Consider the following 21,405-nt stretch of genomic DNA (forward strand, 5'->3'; position numbering starts at 1 on the left):
GCGTCGTCAAGATCTAAGTTCTCGCACCGAATTGGTGCCACGGAAGATTTGTGAATGTTGGTGCGCAGTCAAGTGGCCTCACCAAAAAGATGCAGGAGGCGTTTTAGCACAGCCACCTCCTCCTTTACTGGCCTAAGGAAAATAACCGCATCATCGGCATACATTGATGTATGTAATCTTGCTCTACTCCTTCCCACCTTACTTAGCCCTGCCTTAGTTGCAAGGTTCAGGAGGCGCTGTAGTGGATCAATGGCCAAGATGAAAAGGAGGGGTGATAGTGGGTCGCCTTGTCGCAGACCTCTTCCATGTGTTAATGTGCTACCCTGGGTTGCCATTCAGTAGGATCTGTGAAGAGGACGTGGAGAGGATGGCAGTGATCCAATCTCTCCATTTTGCCAGGAAGCCAATGTGCTGGAGTAAGGAAAGCAGATAGTCCCAACGAATGGAGTCGAAGGCCTTAGAAATATCGAGTTTTATGGGTAACATCGGTGTTCTGTTATGATGGAAACGTCTCGTGGAACTTCTAACATACTGAAAGTTGTCGTGTATGGATCGACCTCTGATGAAGGCACTTTGACTCTTGGAGATAATATCTTTTATTACCGGGGCTAATCTCAGGGCCAAAACCTTAGCAATCAACTTTGCGACACTGTGGATCAAGCTTATAGGCCTATAGTCTGTGATATGTTCCGCGCCATTAATTTGCCTGGATCCATCATAGGTTTTGGTCATTGTCGTGTCGCTGGAAAGCTAAGTATTCTGTCAGGTCTTAATACAAGGTCTTGCAACGTTAGATCCGTGCAACTTTCTACTAATAAAAAAGAAAAAAAATGGGGGGTGGGGTGGGGTGGGGGTTGTTCCATTTAAGCACTCCCGAGTATGTATATGTTCTGTTTAGTTATCGTGAATACCGTTCCTAATTTTTGTGTTGTAATCAAGCTCGATTGCACATCTTTTTCAAAACACGGTACAGCTGCAGCCATTCACATGTATGTATGTACACTCATCGCTTATAAATACACACATATATTCCTATAAATATTTTTGATAGACTGAGTCGACATATTCTCGAGATTGACGAAATCATGACTGATCTCTAACTGTCGACTGCATGTATCGTGAACACTCCTGTATTTTTCTTTTTTTTCCAAAAAAAAATATAGTGTCACTCTTTGAGTTTTCTATTTGTACGTATTCAGTATCACGCCCTTTCGCCACATATGCCCTTACAGAGCAACAATTCTGCAGGGTTGGTGGATCGTTAGCCGCCTAACTGGTGGGCAGGGCAGGTCAACACGCCGGGACTGGACGGAGGCCGCCGGGGCCCGGGGCGAGTCGGCAGGGTATAAGGCTTTCTCCAACAGTTCCCCCTATCCAACTCCCCCTATATATACTTTCTACTATATTTTACTATCTCACTTTAAAAGATTCCCCCCCTATATTTCTTTCTCTCCAACCATTTCCCCCATATCCATTCTCCCTATACACTATACCCCATTCATCAATCATTTATTTATTATTTTTAAATTTTAAAAAATCATATTGTATTTGTAGTACAATAATACATATTATTATCATGTTACGGATCCTAAATATATTTTTTATCATAAATAAATAGCGTAATTAAAATATAAAGAGAAATGTAATCTCTCTTCGTACACGGGGGAGATATCTCTCCCTTTTACGTAGGGGGAGCCGTTGGAGCTCCCCCCCAACCCAAGCCCCCTACGGGTGGTTTACGGCGCCCCTTGGAGAACGCCTAAAATCGGCGGACGGAAAAGGGAAGCCAGTGCGATCCATCTCTATAAATCCACTCCCCCTCTCTCCACCTTCCATTGCGAAGTCAATTCTCACCAGTGGTTGTCTACTCTGCTCCGCGCCGCGCCGCGCCGATAGCCCGTAGCCAGAGCGGCCACTGCGATCCTTCCTGGTTGATCGCCTGAGGTTTCCTGAAGCGAGGTAAGCGCCGTCCATTCCGATTACGAAGGATCGCGTTCTTGCGGGTGGCTGGGACTGGGAGTCTCGTTGGTGCTAGTTCGTCATTCCTGTATGTTTTATGTTTCTGCGGATCTGTTCGCTTCAGAGTTACGCTTACTTTCTTCATAATTGGAAGTTCCTTTCCTGTAAATAATTGCCTGCGATAGAGATCCTTCAGATTGTTATTGGGAATTGTTTCTTTGTTGTTGTTTTTTTTTTGTGATGCTCTGTTTCTAGGGAGTGGTTGGGGACGATTTTTTTAAGAAAAAGAAAATTAAATCAGCACTTTAATCTTGTAGTCTGCGAGATCTCGTCATCCTCTCACCTCTCTTTTTCTAATGTAACTGGTTGCTGTACTAGTTTATTCTACTCTGTAAAGGATCTTCTTATGAAAGATGTTGATTTGTTCACTTGTAGTGACTTAAGTTATCCCATACCCTGATCAGCAGAACATGCAATTATTGTAAGATTAAATATGGATAACAACAAACCAGTTATTGTTTATGAAAACTAAATTGCACTTGTATAATTGTGTGTTTTGACTCTGACTCCTGAGTGGAACTTTAAAATGTAATGTCAGTTTGTTTGCTCACTGTTCAGAGGCTATTGCCTTGAGTTTTCTTAGCATAACAAACACTTTACAAGCAAGAGGTTTACTGCAAAATTAAAAAGTTTCATAAACATTGAATACACGAGTAGCACTTAGCATAAGGCATATGGAGGATTTTATTTTTCTGAGAGAACATAAAGCGGCAGTTCCTACTTCATATGACTCAAAAGTATTCATTTTTCAGTTATGCATCATTGACTGTAGTTTTGCTTTTTTAATCTTTGTTTTACTTAGAAAAGGTGAGCCTGCATCAGATATTTACCCTGCTCAACATAGTAATTTATAACATATGCATAGTTCAATGAATTGATTTTAGTTCCCCTGAATATGATAGAAGCCAGTTCGACGGATTTCTTTTATGAAAGATGGTTTTCCTAACTAGATTATAAACTCATAGCAGGATATTAGTATTTAATAACCCATAATCTCTGGAACATTAGAGACAAACTTTTCTAGAATTCGAATTTTTTTCTTCAAAAATTGTATTCCTTTTCAGTATAACCTGTCTATCAATCACAAGCGCTCGATGGTCTTGCTCAGCAATGTTCTGTGCTATTATTTTCTGTGCCTTCTGTTCTGTTCTGTTCTTTGTAGCAAATCTTCTTGTTAAATTTTGTTTATTAGATTGCATAGACCAAATTTATTGGATATATTCTAAATTAGTTAACTGACCATTTTGTGCATTCTGTGATTAATTGCATCTTCTCAACCTTCCTATGTTTTTATCTGAAGGAAGAAGGAAACAGTGCAGTTATCATGTCAGGAGGGTCGTCTGAGTCTTCCCCGTTATCTGGGCAAAATAGCTTTAGTTCTCTATCAAGTTTCAAGGACCTTGAACTATCTTCAGAGTCGGGTTGCTTGTCCATTGTTGTACTAGGTGCTTCTGGAGACCTTGCTAAGAAGAAAACTTTCCCAGCACTCTTTCACCTTTTTCAGCAGGTAATGTGAACGCAGTAGCAGTTTTTTACATATTATAATTATAAATCCACAAGGAATTGCAAACTTCTGATGCAAGAGTAGCAAGCAAGAGAAAAGGTTGATCTATCTGTTTTTGAAGTATATCATCAGTGCACAGTAGAACATCGTAGTATAATATATTTGCATTTTCTACATATAATATGTAAGTTCCATAGTTTTGCACATGTACAGAGTTGTGAACCTTAGTTGCTGCCTCTTCAATATCTACAGGGATTTCTGCAAGCTGGAGAAGTCCATATATTTGGGTATGCAAGATCAAATCTTTCTGACGATGGATTAAGAGAACGCATCCGTGGGTAAGATCCATTTTACTTGAATGAATTGATATAATTTCGTTACAGGATTACTATGTCCGTATGATGGGTTACTTCCTGTTTCCTCCTCCATTTTTTAGCAAGACGGGAATATTCCATTATTCTTTCTCTTTCTGAATATATAAATGCATTATTGCTGCAGATACCTCAATGGAGCTTCAGATGAACATCTTTCTCAATTTTTGCAGCTAGTAAGTTTCTAATATTGTGTATTACTCCTGAATCCTGAAATGTTCTACTTCTGTAATCATGTTGAATTTTTCTACAGATTAAATATGTTAGTGGTTCCTATGATAGTGGGGAAGGATTTGAGTTATTAAACAACACAATCTCTGATTATGAAACATCAAAAAACAATGAATCGGGAAGCTATCGCAGACTATTTTACTTGGCATTGCCTCCATCCGTCTATCCATCAGTATGCAAAATGATAAGATCATATTGCATGAATCCATGTAAGTACTTTGAAAAAGTCTCTCTCCAACTGAACTTTCCTGGAATTAATTATGCTAAAGATGTAGAAACAAATATTTGACTCTGTTCGGAAATAAAGAACCAATAGTGGGTTTTGTTGATGTCTTTTACATTTTTATAAGTTTTTTCTTTTCTTGTTGGTGGCTCATTTTGTGTTCATCTCTAGCCTACCCTAAATTGCTTGGGACTCAAAGGATTTGTTGTTGTTGTTCGGAAGCGAAGAACCAATATTCTTCCTTTCTTTATTGTCTACCTAGTTTACTGGAAGTTGGAACATCCAAAGTTCCATTTTTTTTCAATGTAAAGCATTGTTCAACTTCTCAGAAGAATAATTCTGTTACCACTTTGCACCCTTGTTTCTCTGAATTGCTATTTCACAGAGGCTGATGCTGTTCACATCTTTGTGTCGATCATTCCTTTGAAAGTCCATGCAGATGTAGCTTGTACTTTTTTTTGTCTTTTCTAGAAGCACTCAAGCCATGCTGATTCAAATTTTCACAAATGATTCAGAAAGATAACCAAGATTGATGCTTTAATTTGGAGTTTTATCATACTATCTAGTTTCCCCCGTTCTTTTCTTGTGCAGTTGTGCTAGAAATTTGTGATATCAATAATCAATTCATATTGTACTTTCAGCTTCACACACTGGTTGGACAAGGGTTATTGTTGAAAAACCCTTTGGAAAGGATTTGGACTCTTCAGAGAAACTGAGTGCCGAACTTGGAAAGCTGTTTGAAGAAGACCAACTTTATAGAATTGACCACTATTTAGGAAAAGAGCTGGTCCAGAACTTGGTAAAATATGCGACTTATAGTGGACTTTCTATTCTTCCTATATGTAACTGTTTCTCATATTACCGTATTTTTTCAGCTCGTGCTACGTTTTGCAAACCGCTTATTTTTGCCTCTCTGGAATCATGATAATATTGCTAATGTACAGGTAATGATCTTTTCTTGGTGGTTAGAGCCCTTCTTTCTTTTTTTAAATGACAAGTTGAATTTTCTTAGTTGATCCCACATCTTCTGTTAGTTTGCCTGAAAAAAGATGAATAAGGTTGAATAAAATTGATGTTGGAAAGCTGGAAGGTTTTCTGTGATTGTTATTCCAAATCTATATGCTTGCATGTAATAAATCATTTCTGCAGATCGTATTTAAAGAGGACTTTGGAACTGAGGGACGTGGAGGATATTTTGATCAATATGGGTATGTTGGAAGCAACTGCGTTATTATATGATGGTTCTTTGCATAAGCATTTGTTGTAAGCAGTAGGCACATATGGCTGCAACTGAAACTCAAGTTATAAAACATCTGTTCTATACTTCTATCTATTGTAAATGGTTTAGTTCCTTTGATCATGTGTCTTTATACTTTTTTTTTTGGGGTGGGGGGGGGGGGGGGGGGGATTCACTTGCTGCTGTTTTCCTTCTCGCAATCCGAGTATCTGACTAAATTTTTGTTGATGCAGTATCATTCGTGATATCATTCAGAACCATTTGTTGCAGGTGAGGATATCCTTATGGACCTTTTCGCCTTTTGTTTAAATAATTTTGCAAACATTTATCGTCCATTTACTTTCTAATTTGAATCATAGCAGCAGTTGTTTACTGTAGGGACAGCCAATACTTAACATGCATTCAGTAGTACGGTTAATACTTTATATCATCACCATTATTATACTAAATCTTCTGAAGAGACACAGCAAATACCTGTCCTTAAAATTCCTCATAGATATAGCAATGTTATATTCTGGAATTGAGAGCTCTGGTATGACTGTTCCTCTAATTTGCAGGTCTTCTGTTTGGTGGCTATGGAAAAGCCAGTCTCTCTTAAACCCGAGCACATTAGAGATGAAAAAGTCAAGGTTCTACTTCTTGCATCCCTTTATTTTATCAGCTGACGAGAAACTGGCCTCTAGATACTTTCTTGATGTGATACGTGTTATATATCATTGTTGTTGCTTACAAAAATGCATTCGTTTTTGCCTTTTTACTCCACAATGCCAGGTTCTGCAATCAGTGGAGCCTATACAGCACGAAGAGGTAGTGATCGGGCAGTATGATGGCTACAAGGATGATCCTACTGTGCCAGATGAGTCCAACACCCCTACTTATGCATCTGTTGTACTGAGGGTACACAATGAAAGATGGGAAGGTAAATATTACTTGATGAGTTATTCCAAAAAAAAACTCGCAATATCAAGAAGTTCTGCAGACTTCCTTAACTAGACCACATTGTTGAGATTTGGCAGTTCCCGTTCTGTACACATATGCGGATATGCCATTATGATGAGACATGCTTCTGAATGCTGGAATGTTTATTTTGTACTGACATACAAATATTTATATCATACAGGAGTTCCATTCATTCTCAAGGCTGGTAAAGCACTAAATTCTAGGAAAGCAGAGATACGTGTGCAGTTCAAGGATGCTCCTGGTGATATTTTCAGATGTGCGTACTAAATTCTTCATAATTTTAAATGAATTGCTAATTATGTTCCTGCAAATGCTTCTAACTGCTATTACTCAACCCCCCCCCCCCCCCCCCCCCCCCCCGAACCTTGATTTATATTGTTACTACAGACTTGAATGATTTTGTTTGAATGATCAAATTTCCATTTAAATTGTCTGTTTGTACTGAATGCATCTAATGCTTTGTGCTCGTTTTTACCATGATATAGGCAAGAAACAAGGAAGGAATGAGTTTGTTATACGCCTGCAGCCATCAGAAGCCATGTATATGAAGTTAACAGTATGTACATTTACTTTCGCAAAATCTAGCACTTGAGTTTTTCACTTTTGTCAAAGGGAAAAAAATACAACAAAATTGTCGGTTGAATATAAACTGCATGAACTTTTGTAGGTCAAGAAACCTGGACTGGAAATGGCAACTGAACAAAGTGAGCTGGACCTATCCTACGGGATGCGTTACCAAGATGTTAAAATCCCAGAAGCATATGAGCGTCTTATCTTGGACACGTATGCACTGCTCGATCCTAGTGCCAAATTTGTTTGCAACGCATTTAGTTACTTGCAAGTTTCAGTAGGAAAAAAAAAGTTCCTTCCTCAGTCATGGTCTATTTACCAATGCCAATGTATGTTTTGACAGGATAAGAGGAGATCAGCAACACTTTGTTCGCCGAGATGAACTGAGGGTTTGTGATGATTTACCATACATGTGTACTTCCTTTGCAATTGGGTCCCTTGTAAATAACTGTCTGACAAGAGTGTTTTGTTGCTTTCAGGCTGCATGGGAGATCTTCACTCCTTTGCTTCACGACATCGATGCTGGCAAGCTGAAGTCCGTTTCATACAAGCCAGGAACCCGAGGACCGCAGGAGGCCGATGAGATGAGTAGGAGGATGGGGTATGTGCAGACCCATGGCTACATATGGGTACCGCCAATTCTCGCTAAGTTTTAGATTTTTTTGTCAGTTGCCGTGTAATCACATAATGGCAGAAAGGTCGCCTAATCTGAATGCGCAAACAAGCACTTGGGAAGAAGAGCCCTTGTAATACACGCGTCATGTAATAAGAGAAACTTCTGCGTGTTGAAAGTGTACCATTTACGATATGAAATAAAATTTTCATGCTGAGTGTACTTGCTGTTTATCAACTTTTTTTTCTGAATATATTGGTTAACTTCTTTTTTCGTTGAGCTGCCACACGTAATTGCAGCTTTAACAGTTGCCAAGCAAGCTTAAAACCAATCTTAGAGACAAAGTTAAGACCAAAAATTTTCAGCTGCTTGTCACTTGCTAGTTCGAGTTCACTGTCCAGTCGTCAATGTTAGAAGCACAGAACATGGCATTCTGAATTATTCTGGTTCAGTTTGTTAACTAATTGGGTGAAAGGAAGCGAGCCTAACTCAAGCACTCAACTGGTTAGAGTGGGAGGTGGGGTTGTGCATCTCAACCACCCATGTTAAGATGTCTAGTTCCTCCTTGATGCTTCACAAACCGGTGATAGCAGGACCTTACAGTCGCCACAACAGCAAAGAAGGCTAGGCTTTTTGCTAATACCATCCATTTGCTCATTCAGTTAAGGTACACAGTACAAAGCATGTAAAGCAAGCATCATTCAGGCAGCAGCCCAAAACATACTTCACTCAGAATCTGCAGTAGTTTCATAATTTTGTGCCCCCACTGATAATTCATGAACAAAAACTTACTGGATCCAATACCAGCAATAAAACAAATTCAGCGTGTAACACAGCAACATACATAGCATGAACTCTGGCATTGTCACATCCACCCAATCCCCAGCGGGCCAACACTATTTTCTCACTCAGTCTTGATTAACTTCTTCACAATGCTCTGAAGAGCCGGAGCACTGGCGCTGCACTTCTGATCAGCAAAGCACGATCTCCCTTCCTCTGCCGCCTTGCACAGTTGAGGATCCATGGGCACCTTACCGAGGAAAGGGACCCCCATTTCGATGCACATCTTCTCTGCGCCACCCTTGCTGCTGTCAAACACCTCGCTGCACGCCACAACAGATAGGAGCTCGGGCGCTTTCTCCCTGATATAGTTCAGCACCCACTCCGTAGCGTCTGTCTCGCCTGACTCACCTGACTTCACGAATCTGAGATCTGAAAGTGGCTGCCTCAGGCCACTCATGTTCTCCACAACACCCAACACCGGAACACCGACCTTCTTGCAGAAATTTATCTCCTTCCTCACGTCGATTAGAGAGACCTGCTGCGGAGTCGTGACAATTATTGCACCATCGATTCCTGTGGCCTGGAGGTACTGCACAATCGAGATGTGTTCATCAGAGGTTCCTGGAGGTGCATCCACTACAAGATAGTCGATCTCCCCCCAGTCAACATCCTTTAAGAACTGCTTTATCAGTCCATTCTTGCGGGGACCCCTCCATATGACAGCATCATCTGGGTTAGGCAGCATGAAACCAATTGACATAACACCAAGGTTTGACTCGACATAGACCGGGGACCAGCCAAGGTTGCTTTGATGAATATCCTGACCCTCCAGCCCTAACATTTTTGGGATGCTAGGGCCACAGATATCTATGTCAAGAAGGCCAACCTGATGCTCCATTTCAGCTAGGGCAAATGAGAGCTGAGCTGAGAACGTGCTCTTTCCAACACCTCCCTTTCCAGACAGAACTAGTATCTTGTGCTTCACCGTAGCCAGCCGCTCAACAATAGCAACCACATCTGGAAAACAAAATCAGTATATAATTAGTTCACTTAGCTTTGAAGAAATAGAAGTGGCAACTAAATAGCATTCCTGGACATATTAGTCACCAATGGCTGCGGTATGATCGCACTAAAGAGTGTGCAGAAATCCAAACACACTAGTAAAAGATTATCAACTACCAGCATTGAGGCAATCACACAAATTTCAACAATTTAACCATGATGCTTTGCTGCGTGAAATGTATCCAAAATAAATTAAATATCACATTGAAGGTCCACCTTATTGTTATTCAGGTCAATTATCTATTTGCATCACTGACTAGAGTCACATTGTGGTCTTGATACCATACCCTTAAAAGAACCACTAAGTGTAATACAGGGATAGATTTCCTCTTAATGAAATACGTGCTCAGGCACGGTCGTGAAAAAAAAAGTAATACAGGGATAAAGGATGATCAAATGTGGTCTTCCCTCAGCAATCTAAAATTCTTCAGTCTTTCAGATTTACTACAAGCAGATGGCAGTGTCCAAATCATTCAAGAAGCTACTCAATATTGAAAAAAGATGGAATTCACTGGAGTAACTTTAGTAAATACTTCAACATACTGACATTCAAGTAGCATGTATAAAATTGCAAATCTCAAATAGTTGGAATACGATCCAAATATGAAGCCCATGCACTCTTCTAATCTCTCTGATTCAAAATTAAAGATTCATCAAGTTTGAACCTTCAGCAGCAGCAGCAGTGGTAGTACATTTTATTTTATTTTTCATTATGACTAAAGGGATGTGGCACCAGGGTATCAGGTATCCCCCTGGAGATAACTAAGTTCTTGCAGCTGTAGTTCAGTACGCACGCACTAAGACCTCCAAAACGATTGCTAAATAACAAGTGACACGCACCTTAATCCTTTCATTTGCCATTAACGATCCAGCAACTAAGAAATACCGCCCTTAAATATAACAATGTTCAAAAAAAATCTAACAATGTTCAAAAAAAAAATCTAACAATGTTCAGGGGCCATTTGTATTGATAACAAAACATATTAAATCTGCAGCAGCTACTGTGATAAAACCTAACTGAACTGAGCTTATTGTCAGGAAGCATAGACCAAATTAAATTATATGATAGATAACAGTAAGACGGCACCAGAGCGGCAGAGCAAGTCACAAGATTGAATGGGAATTCAATACAAGGACATGAATGATCTGATTACCTGGATCAGGGCCCTTGGGGGCAGTGGCGCAAATCTGCTGGTTGGGGCATCCGGCGCAGGCATCCGCCTTCCCCGCATCCTCCGACTGCGTTCCGGGGCAATCTGCGCGACAGCAGACAAAGCATATTTAGAAATACTAGTAAAAAACCTCGAGCCAAGCTTGGATAGAGAAAAGCACGCGATCGGAGCTGGCGCGGAAGGCCCTAATTCGTGCGTATCAGCTAATCCTCTCCACCGAAGTTCTATTCCTCCCTTTCATCCGACACTAGACGATGCAGAGCCAGAAAAATCGACACCAAACCCATCGAACGGAGGAGGGGAGAAGAAGGAGCGAAAATCGCGGTCAGTAGAAGGAGAAAAGCAGCGATCTCTTACGCTCGTTGGCGTCCTCGGGGACGTCCCCTCTGCCGCCGCCGCCGCCGTTCTCCATCGCCGCGTCTTCCTTCTCGAAGCTTTCCTGCCTCTGGTGTGGGGCTTCAGGTTCGGGTCGTCTTGGTGGCGGTGCAGATGGGAATGTGACGAGCAGCCGGTTGCGTTATAGCCAAGGTTTTTTTATCGGACCATTCCACCGAACCGCCGGCCACCGGTTCCGGTTAACCGGATCGATTGGACCGGTTACCGGTAAAAACCGATTAAACTCAAATTTGAATTCAAAACCCGCAGTTATACCGGTTTCGAACGGCTAACCGGCCGGTTAGACCGGTTTACCGGTCCGGTTTGACCGGTTACCGGTCGATTTGAGTGGTAACCGGTCGGTTTGAACGGTAACTGACCAAATTCAATTTTTTTTCTTTTTTAGTTTAAATTTAAATGCCCGCAAAGTATACTAAATGAATGTTTGTATAATATGTTTTAGTCTAAATGAACCCTCCAACCCTCTTTTGTACTACTTTTACATTGTATTTGTATACTTTTGTATACATGTTTTTTTGTTTAACTTCAAATGCTCGCAAAGTATACTAAATGAACGAATATTTGAAAAAATTTGACACCATTAGATTCGTCGCAACTTGAAGTATTTTTAAGAATTTTTTGGGATTTTTCCATGTTTTGGAATTCAAATTTAAAATTTGAATTTGGGCCGGTTTGAAACCGGCCGGAACCGGAACCGGTCCGGGTCGGTTAGACCGGTAACCGCGGTTACCGGATGGTTCCGGCCGGTTTTTTTAACCCTGGTTATAGCCCGGCCCGGGGAGCATATCGACCGTTCGATGCTGATCGGACGGACGGGAGGCTTCTGTTGTGTTGTGGTGCGGCGGTGCCCGCAGAGTCGATGGGGGTGTTCGATTACAAGTTTGCATCTGGTTCGTCGTTGCTTTCGTCATTCCCCGACCCTTATTTTCTCGAGTTGACCTTGAAACAAAACAAATTTTAAACATCTTTCAACAAAACAAATATGTTCAAAGCATATCCACAGCTGTACGCATATATCCGCGCAAATACAAGCTCAAGGTCAATTGGTTACGCATCTCATGAGACGGTTGTGCGGTAAACAAGCTGCATAACCAAACCGCGAGTATGATTGCCAGGCAGCTTCGAATGTGTGTAGGGTACAAATTGCGAAATTGTAGTACCTCTGGATCTCCCAAAGCCCCAAGGCTGCAAAAACTGATCATTCCAGATGCTACTCGTGCTGTACTTGGAAGAGGCCAAAGACTTCAACTTCTTTTTTCAAAAACAAAGAAAAGAAACTGTAGCTTCAGGTAGCAACTGAATGCTTCATATTAAACATACTATATTCGCAAAAGTCTAATAGACGACCCGTCGCGCCAGTGACGGAGCGCGCGACCCCCGCAGCCCAGCAGGCCAACACGACGGGCCCAGGTAGCCTCGACGGAGGAGGAGGCAGCCCAGCGAGACCACAAACCGGCCGTTGGGCTGCAGACCGCCCCACGCTCCCCTTCGGTTTCCCCCAACGGGCAACGGCCGCCTCTTGCGACAGTGGGGAGAGGATCCTTACGGGAGGCGATTCCCAGCCGCCGGCGAGGAGCGGCGGCAGTGCATCCCGTCGAGGAGCGGCGGCGGCGTCCCCCCGTCGAGGAGCGGATCGGGAGATCGCTTACCCCCATGGCCGCTGCGGATTCAATGTGAGTCACAATCCCCCATCCTCCTCCCCCCTCTCACCCTGCCCTCCTCCTCCGCCATGGTGCCGCAGCCGAGCTGGAGTGCCGCCGTGGCCTCGTGGAGGGGCAGGGGCGGATCTACAGGGTATGCCGATTTGGGGCCACGGCATACCCTGCACTTCCGGCCAATACAAGGCAACTCTTATGTACTCACCAATAATTAGCATCAACTCTTTTTTGCTTTTTGAGTGCTGCTCGCCCACCCTCCAGGCTCCAGCGACTGCAAGCGGCAGCATTTGGACTAGAACCCACAGGCTAGCTCAAGTAGCAAAACTGAATGTGAGGACGTCTATTGGTTTTGCATGGTTCCGTAGATGGGAATGGCAATGGCTGCATTTGTGCCGGTGATAAAATGACCAGTGACCACCACCGATTGAATTGTTTCTGTTATATCAATTTTTAAACTTCTTCTGACAAGACATAACTAGCAATTGTTACTATATGGTGTAAAGTTTGCTAGGTTTCTGATTTGGAGAAACTGCTGGGGTCACCAGATCAAGTCCAAACTAATCCAAAAACTCCGCCCTGTCGTATACTCAATTTAACATAATTTTTCATAATTTTGATCACATAACTCATTCTTGTGTTCTAGAGAGTGCTTTTCAATTCATCTTTATGGCGATCTAGTAGCCATGCCGGCTTGAGTCTCCTCTTGTTCATTGAGCAATTTTAGATATTAAGATATATAACCATGCTTTCAGGTATTTACCCTTACTTATTAAATTGCTTGGCAAATTTTAATTCTTTTTATCAAATTGTTCACTGTATCTTACCAAATTATATGTTGTAGGAGCAGCATGACTTGTAGTTTGTTTTGTATTTTTTTTACTCAAAGAATGTTTTGTACTCGTTACTCAAATACTCTCTTGTTGGGTTTGCCAGCTATAATGGATGTTATTTTTAGCGGATAGACCTATGCACAAAATCCACTCTCAGTGGCAAGCTTTTTTGTTTCCCATGACTCTTAGTGTCAAGTTATGTGAATTTTGTACACGCAAATAGCGTTTGGATTCAGCTATTAATAACTGAATAATGTTCTCCCGGGGATTTTGATGCCTAATCATAGCGAATTTGATGCCTAATCCTAATGAATTTAATGCCATAATCCACTTAGCGAACAACATCCCCTCACGAAAAAATGTTACCAGTTGTGTTATTCTTTTGTATATAAATAGTGTCAAGTTACATAATGCTGTAGCGTCAAGTTTGCAGAGTCGTGATATAGTGTCATATTAGGGTAAGGGCACCGTCAAAAACTACAATATAAAGTGTCAACATAGATATTTTTTATCTACCATTTTTCTGCACCACAAGCTATTTGTGTTACAGTGACATGTTTTTACTCTTTCTCTATGTCTGTTCAACATGGCTCGGAAACATAAATTTCAAACTTTGGATCATCCTTCTCCATCGAGAAGGAATATAAGAGCATCTTCTAAATCAGATTTGGGAGTTGGTGCTGGTGGTGGTGGGAGAGGAGGGAGCTCACAGGCACAAGATGATAGTGATGATGCTCCCTCGCCAAAGTGTTTTTTTAGAAAAAAAACTAGCTTTGAACAATAAGGTCTTTATTTTTTTTGCGTGCTTTTTTTAGACAACAAATGAGATGTGTCGAGGTTTTTATGGTACACCTATATCAACTTACATAATTCGTAATATCAAGTTAGTTATATGAGGTATCAAGTTATATTCCATTTTCACTTGTAATTATTGGTAAGCCTGTATCAACTTAGGAAATTTTTTCTAATCTCAAGTTAAGTTATCTGAGGTATCAAGTTATTCTTTTTTTTTTCTACATGTAGTTATGATACACCTTGGTTTGTGCTTTTTTTATACTGCAATTGAGATCTCGGAGTTACGGTACACCTGTATCAACTTAATCATTTTTGTAATCTCAAATTAACTTTTCTGATATATAAGTTATTTCATATGTCATGTGTCAACTTATGTCAAATATGTCGCGTCTTTCTTTTTTATCACAACCTTTTCATTTTTATCATAACCTGCATGTCCTTTTATTATCACCAAGATATTCTGGTATATTTTTTTTTATAGCATGGCAAGAAAGAGAACTTAAAATGCAAGACCTGCTCCCTCTCCATGGAGGAAGATGAGAGCAATGTCTGGGATGAAAGTTGAGGAAACTCAACAGACCCAACAAGATAGCAAAAATGCTCCCTCCTCGAGGAGGGTGACAAGAGCAAGTTGTCAAATATCAAGAAAAATTCAATAAACGAAGATGCAGCAAACAAGTGTAGGACTATCAAGGTAAATCTGGAGATGCTACAAGCTCAACTTCTATAGTTGAAGGGGTCAAGGCGAGCGCTCAGAGATAAGAAAAATAGTGAAACACTCCCCTAAGGTTAACAAGATTTATCTTATGTGGACACATGACAATTTGTTATTTGTGTTTCTCATATTTTTTTTCAGGGTTTGTTTGCAAGTTTAGTAGCAACTTACAGTCATATATTATGTAAACTTGTGTGGTTATATTTGATAATTTATATAGTTCAATATACCAAACACAACTTTTTTTAGATATTGTGCTATCAATCTACATTCATTCTGATATCAACTTGTATAGATTGTTCACTATCAATTTATGTATGCTCTGACTATCAACCTACATCCCTTCTGACTAACAATTTTATCGACCTACACATATTTATGACTATCAGTTTGTGTATTCACACTGACAAATTGTAGTAACAATTTTCTATGCCATTCATCTTTTTATATAAATTGATACATTATCTCTACATAAGTTGTTACTATATTTTCATGAGTGTTAAGCAATAGAAGTTGTAACACTTTCCCTACATAAGTCAATACTAATAAGTTGATACAAAGTATCTATTTAATTTAAATTGCTATGTGTGTGTGCACATTAGGATAAATTATTGTTTGTAAAATATAACACAAATTGTTATATAAGTTGTACATATGTTGTGATTACACTCTCGCTGACTATGATCATGATCAATGAGAACATTGCCATCCATGAACATGTATAAAATTCTCAGGTCAGGTCGTCGCCGTGCCGCCCCACGCTGGAGCTGGAGCTGGACCGGCGGCGAAGGAGCTTTCTGATACGCGCCGATCAGATCCAGTCGGTGAAGGAGCGCATAGTGGCACAGAGCGCGGCCATCGGCGAGCAGCTGGAAAAGCTTCCGAGCACCTACGTCGCGGTTTCGTCGTTGGTGTGGACGTCCATCGTGCGAGCAAGGCCCTGGACCACGGCGGCGGCGGCGACGCCTGCTACTTCCTGGTGCCGGTGGACTGCCGGCGCCGGCTGCTGCCGGACGCTGGCGAGGGCTACTTCGGGAACTGCCTCGCCTGTTGGCGCAGCCCAAGAAATAGACACACTCACAACTCACTGGAACACAGCACAGGTGCTCAAGGAGATAGCAATGGCGACCAACGCCCCGGCCACAACGACGGGCTATATGTTGGCGACTTTATTTCTTGGATTTGGCAAACAAAACGAAGCAGCACGGGGGCTACAAATAGGCAAGAGAGCCGACGGAGCCACGACCTCCCTCTCCGGCCTTAACGCAACGATCCGCACGACTTGCTCAGCTCACCCACGTCCGCACGGGAGCCGTTCGCTCACTCGACCTGGACGTAGCGGCTTCCTCGTATGGATCAGCACCACGCACACCACGTACTAACCACCTAGCACTCACTAACTAACTACGACTCGATCAGCCACAGCAGCTGTCCTGCATGGCGACTCCGACGCGCACCAGCTGCAGCTCGCTACACCTCCATGCACACACCTAACCTGAACGTACAGACTCACGCGACGCATGCGCACGCTAGCACTCCCATGTCCAGATTATTGCTAACAATCACCCCCCTAAGCTGGACATGGTGCAATCACCGTCTTCACAGGAGTGCCGCGCTCTCGCCGGCGTCGGCTAGCAGAGTCGTCTCCTCCTTCTTCTCGAGGCAGAACCTTGCGATGTGTCCGCGCTCGCCGCACTCGAAGCAACGTCCGCGGTTGCGGCTCCACCCGCGCCAACTTGCACCCGACGCCATGCTGCTTGTGGCGTCGTCCCTGCGCCCGCCATTGCCCTGGTAGCGGTCGCCGCGCCGCCCAGCGCTCCCCCGTTGGCGATGAACGACGCCATCTCGCCGCGCACCGGACGCAGCTTCATCCTCCGGACAACACACGTCCCCAGGCGCACAAACGCCTTCTCCTCTTGGCGACACACGCCCTCGGCGCACATACGCCACTTCTCTGGGCGCCACACGCCCGCAGCGCACAAACGCCTCTTCTCCGGCGACACACGCCGGTTGGCGCACAAACGCCTCTTCTTCACGATCCGAGCGACACACGCCCGGCAGCGCACAAACGCCTACGGCGACATACGCCGTTCTTCTCCGACCCCGGCGACACACACCGTCTTCTCCGGCTCCGGCGACACACGCCACTGCACCTCGGCCATGACGCCCCGCCACACCAAGACAAGACCGACACACGATCCACTATCTGGCCACAGCACCTTGCATCGCCACAGGCTCCCTCGCGCGGACCGACACACGGTCCGGCGATCTTCAGCACCACCGGGAGCGCTCTAGGCCTCACATCGCCGCCGTCTGCGCGCTCCTTGCCACTACGCCGAGCCACCGCTGCCACACCCGCGCCGTGCGCGCGCCATGCCGCAGCCCTCTGAGCAGCCACCTTGCGCCGCCGCTCACGCCGTGCGCCGCGCCAGTGCTTGCGCCCACGCACCACGACCGGCGACCCCACAGCACGTCGCGCCCGCGCCCTGCTGCATGCCGCAGCCTGCTGCGCCGCAGCTCGCCTCCCGAGACAGCTGTAGCACCGCGCACCTCGACAGACCGACACACGGCCTGGAGCTTCGTCACATCGCAGCTGCCGGGGAAGTCCGGCTTGCACCGGCCGCCACCAAGAAAGCCGCCTGTGCCAGCCACCACCAGCATGCTGACGACCTAACCTTGCTCTGGTACCATCGCCCTGTCGTACGCGAAGGCCGCCGCGCGCGACCTGGCGAAACCCGACACCGGCGCCGCGCACACGGCCGCGGCCATCCGCGCCGCCGCCCGCGAGACGCTGGCGAGCCCGCTGCGGGGCGCCGAGCGCTGGGGCGGAGCCAGGATGACAATTTTTTCATTGTTAGGGGGGGCCAACCATATAAATTTTTATAAAAATTTAATCAAAATTTAAATTTACAATGTAAATTTAGGGATGATAGGGGGGCCAGGCCCCTGCCCCCCCGTCTCCGCCCACAGGGCGATGCCCCGCGACAGGTTCACGTCGACGGGGTCGTCCAACCGGTTCATGGCGTACGAGACGGACATGGGTTGGGGCGCCCCGAGCCTGGTTGAGCTCGTGTCGCCGTCCGCTGGCAGGGAGATGGTGCTGCTTCTGGGTGCGCCCAACGGCGGCGTGCAGGTGACCGCGGACCTCGACCGCGCGCACATGGACCACTTCGCGGCAAATTTCCGGCAGGTTTAAAGGATTCTGACAGGAGTGTTGTTTTTACGTCAAGCTATCATTGTTTTTTTAGATTAAGGTATCATTGTTTTTTTAGATTTTTTTTGTTGAGATCATTGTTTTTTTAGATTAAGGTATCATTGTTTTTTACTATCACTCTCTTGGTTCAATAATGTCGAGCCCGGGCAGATGCCACCATGAACTTATTAATTATTACTTTATTAGTCTCTAAAGTCCAGCTGCCACCAATACAGATGAATCAGAGATATACAAACTGACAACAATTATAAATAATAAGTTGCTCGCTAAAAATATAAATAATAAGTTGTACCGCATCGTCATCAATTTTCAGAAAATGGAATTGACGACAATGTTTTTTGCAGGTGATTATAATGTCTTTATTGGTCACAACTATGAAATTAAAATATCAATAGCGTGGCGCTACATCATAGTACGTACATGGACAATCTCTATGTGATCCACATGATCTTCAAGTTAAAACTTTATGTGACTATCAACATATAGCCTCTTGAAAAAAAAATTCTAGGCCAAGAGCGTTGGTGTTCATTCAATATTATTAGGACCGCAATCAAGCTGCAAATTAATATTGCAGTAACAAAGGAGTCTGGGATGACGCAACGTTATGAGTCCTGATTAGTGACGTGTTATTGACACAAAGTAAGAAGATCGAATATTATGATTTTAAATTACCAGACGTTTTATATGAGCGGGGAAAGATCCCCTCCCCCTGCACTTTTGGCCACATAGTCTATATAGACCGCTCATCTCGTTCACATGATATGCCATCCAACTGTTGATTTCTCGCCTACCCGTGATCCTCTCAACTACCCATGATTCTCACACACATTCAACCTTTAATTTGCAAATGGATGACCGTGATAATGATAGACCGTGCAGTCACAGGAGCATGTAAAAAAAGTAAAAAAAAAATCCATGTTCGACACGAACTAGAGGGTAGAGACTAGAGAGAAACAATCCTCTTATTGAAAAACATGCTCAGGCACGGTCGCGATAAAGGAAAAGAAAAGAAAAGCAAACTCAGCTTTCTTGGACGTACATCAGGTCCAGCATGATATCATATTGTGATGTGGCGATTTACTGTTCTGTAAATCCCCTATAATCTTCGGTAAGAGACTATCATATATATGTTCGTTTTTCTAGCTAGCTCCACATATTGTCCTTTCCCCATATATAATTTTGATGATAGATTGACAATTTGCAAGAGAAATTAAGAAGGAACCATACATCCACAATGCATATGTTCTTCCTTACGGCTTGCCTTTTTTTCTCTCCTTTCTGACGTGAATATGCTTGTCCACTTCGAAACTGCTTCCTTTTCAGTGCAGACCGGTCGTGTGTTTTTACTTTTTATTACAATAAAATAAAAGGTTTCTTGTCTTTATTGGGAATTGAATACATATAATATAATATAAGTCACTGCTGTTTCACGATCTTGCACTTGCACGTGTTTAATTAAATCAGCTCACTTAAGTTGAGATGGTGGTAGAAATTAAATTCCAACGGTAAACAGTACTACAGAAATCATCATAAAAAGAGCCAGACGTGAGACGTGTAGAAAAAGTTGAAACCCACGTGTAGATATAGAGCTTATAAACACATGGGGATTTGGTAGACCTTGCAGCTTGGCAACATCGGCGGCGAGGTCGGACGAGAGCGCTTGCCTCCTCGTGGCCGGCCGGACGGGACAGCTACCAAACTCCAAACGGCCGGCAAGTTGGCGGAAGCTTTCCAACTTCCCGGAAGCTCTCCCCAGTGCAAAAAAAAATCAACGTGTGGTAAGGAGAAAAACTTAGCATCAGCGTATCAGGACGACCCAGGGTAAATATCATCCTGGAAACACCGGCCACGTTGGCGCTTGGGGGGCGAAGAATTTAGTCACGTTCATCTACCCAGGTGCCAACATGACACCATGGTAAAGAAAATATTACCGCTAACTAAACTCAAAATCATGTGTCCCTTAAAGTGGTGCATGCACCAGCACCAGGGTCAATTTCCAGCTAGCTTCCCGCCCTGCGCACATGCACGGATCGCGACCCGGTGGCATGAAGCGAGCGGAGCAGCTGCCACGCACTGCACCCTTAGCTATATATATACGTGTGGCGCTCCGCCGGTTCAGTCCAACTTCCAATTCCAAGAAACCGAAACAATACCAAGCTAAAACACCTGCAACCCGAGTTGGCGAGCAGCCGGCCGGAGCAGGCAGCTCCGCCCTCCCATCGACGACCTTCCCTTCTCGATCGTCGCCTCTCGAGCTAGCGTATACGTGCGAGATGGCGTCCAGGAGGCCGGGTGGTGCAGGCGTCGCGGAGGGGGACGGCGACCCCGCGCCGCCGGAGCCGCAGCCCGCCGCCGCCGCCGTCCGCCGCGGAGCCCCGCTGCACCCTCCGGCGTTCCAGCTGATGCTGCTCGGGGCGATCGTGATCATCGGCGCGGCCGCGGCGCCCCTGCCGCTGCCACGCCTCTTGGCGGCCTTCGTCGCCTGGCTCGTCGGCTACCTGTCGCTGTTCATCCCGCCGCTCTGAGCGGCGCAGCCGCCGCCGTACCCTTTTATTTTATGCCGGTTCTCCGCTGGCCTAAAGAGAGCAAGCAGGTGAACCCCCGAGGTTTCTTTTCTTGCTCCGATCCGGCTCAATATCGAGCTACAAAAAACTATATAGATTGACTTGTGCAGGTGAACTTGAGGAGAGAATACAGACTGCACAACAAGTAAGCACAAAAGGTGCTAATCTGCCTGCTTTGTTCCGTAGTTGCCCCTTCCAACCCTGAAATTTGGCGCCAATTTTATCAATTAGTGTCTGTTCATCTGCGTGTCTGAGGCGGCCCGCAGCCGACATGGAGAGGTAGTCGATCATTGGGAAGGGGTGATTGGAGATTAACTTTGGACCCCGGCATCTATTTCTATCTGAACGGAGCATATGTAGACAAACATAGGCATCGTAAGATTTGGAACTTGCTCCGTCTGAACCGCTGAAAGGCGAACTCATCTCGCACGTCCCATTCCAAAAGCCAAAGTCTTTTTCAAGCAAAGTTGAGAACAACTGGAGTAAAC

General features: G+C 44.1%; 2 protein-coding genes across 3 annotated transcripts; one reads left to right on the forward strand and one right to left on the reverse strand.

Annotated features, from left to right (window-relative positions):
• The first annotated feature begins 1,728 nt into the window (after positions 1 to 1,728).
• On the forward strand, positions 1,729 to 7,961 carry LOC120707485 (glucose-6-phosphate 1-dehydrogenase, cytoplasmic isoform-like). Of its 2 annotated transcripts, none has more exons than XM_039992400.1 (16): positions 1,729 to 2,047; positions 3,320 to 3,526; positions 3,776 to 3,861; positions 4,022 to 4,070; positions 4,148 to 4,334; positions 4,990 to 5,147; positions 5,224 to 5,292; positions 5,498 to 5,556; positions 5,819 to 5,855; positions 6,143 to 6,214; positions 6,357 to 6,504; positions 6,706 to 6,801; positions 7,031 to 7,101; positions 7,213 to 7,328; positions 7,459 to 7,504; positions 7,595 to 7,961. In XM_039992400.1, exons 2-16 carry the CDS (start codon positions 3,344 to 3,346, stop codon positions 7,769 to 7,771), a joined length of 1,554 nt encoding a protein of 517 aa, XP_039848334.1. In that variant the 5' UTR covers positions 1,729 to 2,047; positions 3,320 to 3,343; the 3' UTR covers positions 7,772 to 7,961. The 2 variants fall into 2 exon arrangements, with proteins under 2 accessions (XP_039848334.1, XP_039848328.1); XM_039992394.1 differs by having other exon boundaries at positions 1,729 to 1,959.
• Positions 7,962 to 8,414: 453 nt separating this feature from the next.
• LOC120707501 (cytosolic Fe-S cluster assembly factor NBP35-like) lies at positions 8,415 to 11,249 on the reverse strand. The gene is made up of 3 exons (XM_039992411.1): positions 11,103 to 11,249; positions 10,728 to 10,829; positions 8,415 to 9,528 (listed from the first exon to the last, which is right to left on the reverse strand). Exons 1-3 carry the CDS (start codon positions 11,155 to 11,157, stop codon positions 8,633 to 8,635), a joined length of 1,053 nt encoding a protein of 350 aa, XP_039848345.1. The 5' UTR covers positions 11,158 to 11,249; the 3' UTR covers positions 8,415 to 8,632.
• Between the last annotated feature and the right edge of the window lie 10,156 nt (positions 11,250 to 21,405).

Source organism: Panicum virgatum, chromosome 1K, assembly GCF_016808335.1.
Source record: "Panicum virgatum strain AP13 chromosome 1K, P.virgatum_v5, whole genome shotgun sequence".
NCBI lineage: Eukaryota > Viridiplantae > Streptophyta > Magnoliopsida > Poales > Poaceae > Panicum > Panicum virgatum.

Coding starts and splice junctions, on each gene's coding strand:
- LOC120707485 (XM_039992400.1), top strand. CDS start 3,344: ATGTCAGGAGGGTCGTCTGAGTCTTCCCCGTTATCTGGGCAAAATAGC. Junction 5,148..5,223: donor AAGAGCTGGTCCAGAACTTG/GTAAAATATGCG, acceptor GTATTTTTTCAG/CTCGTGCTACGTTTTGCAAA. Junction 7,102..7,212: donor CCATGTATATGAAGTTAACA/GTATGTACATTT, acceptor GAACTTTTGTAG/GTCAAGAAACCTGGACTGGA.
- LOC120707501 (XM_039992411.1), bottom strand. CDS start 11,157: ATGGAGAACGGCGGCGGCGGCGGCAGAGGGGACGTCCCCGAGGACGCC. Junction 10,830..11,102: donor CCCCGAGGACGCCAACGAGC/GTAAGAGATCGC, acceptor GCTGTCGCGCAG/ATTGCCCCGGAACGCAGTCG. Junction 9,529..10,727: donor CCCCAAGGGCCCTGATCCAG/GTAATCAGATCA, acceptor TTTGTTTTCCAG/ATGTGGTTGCTATTGTTGAG.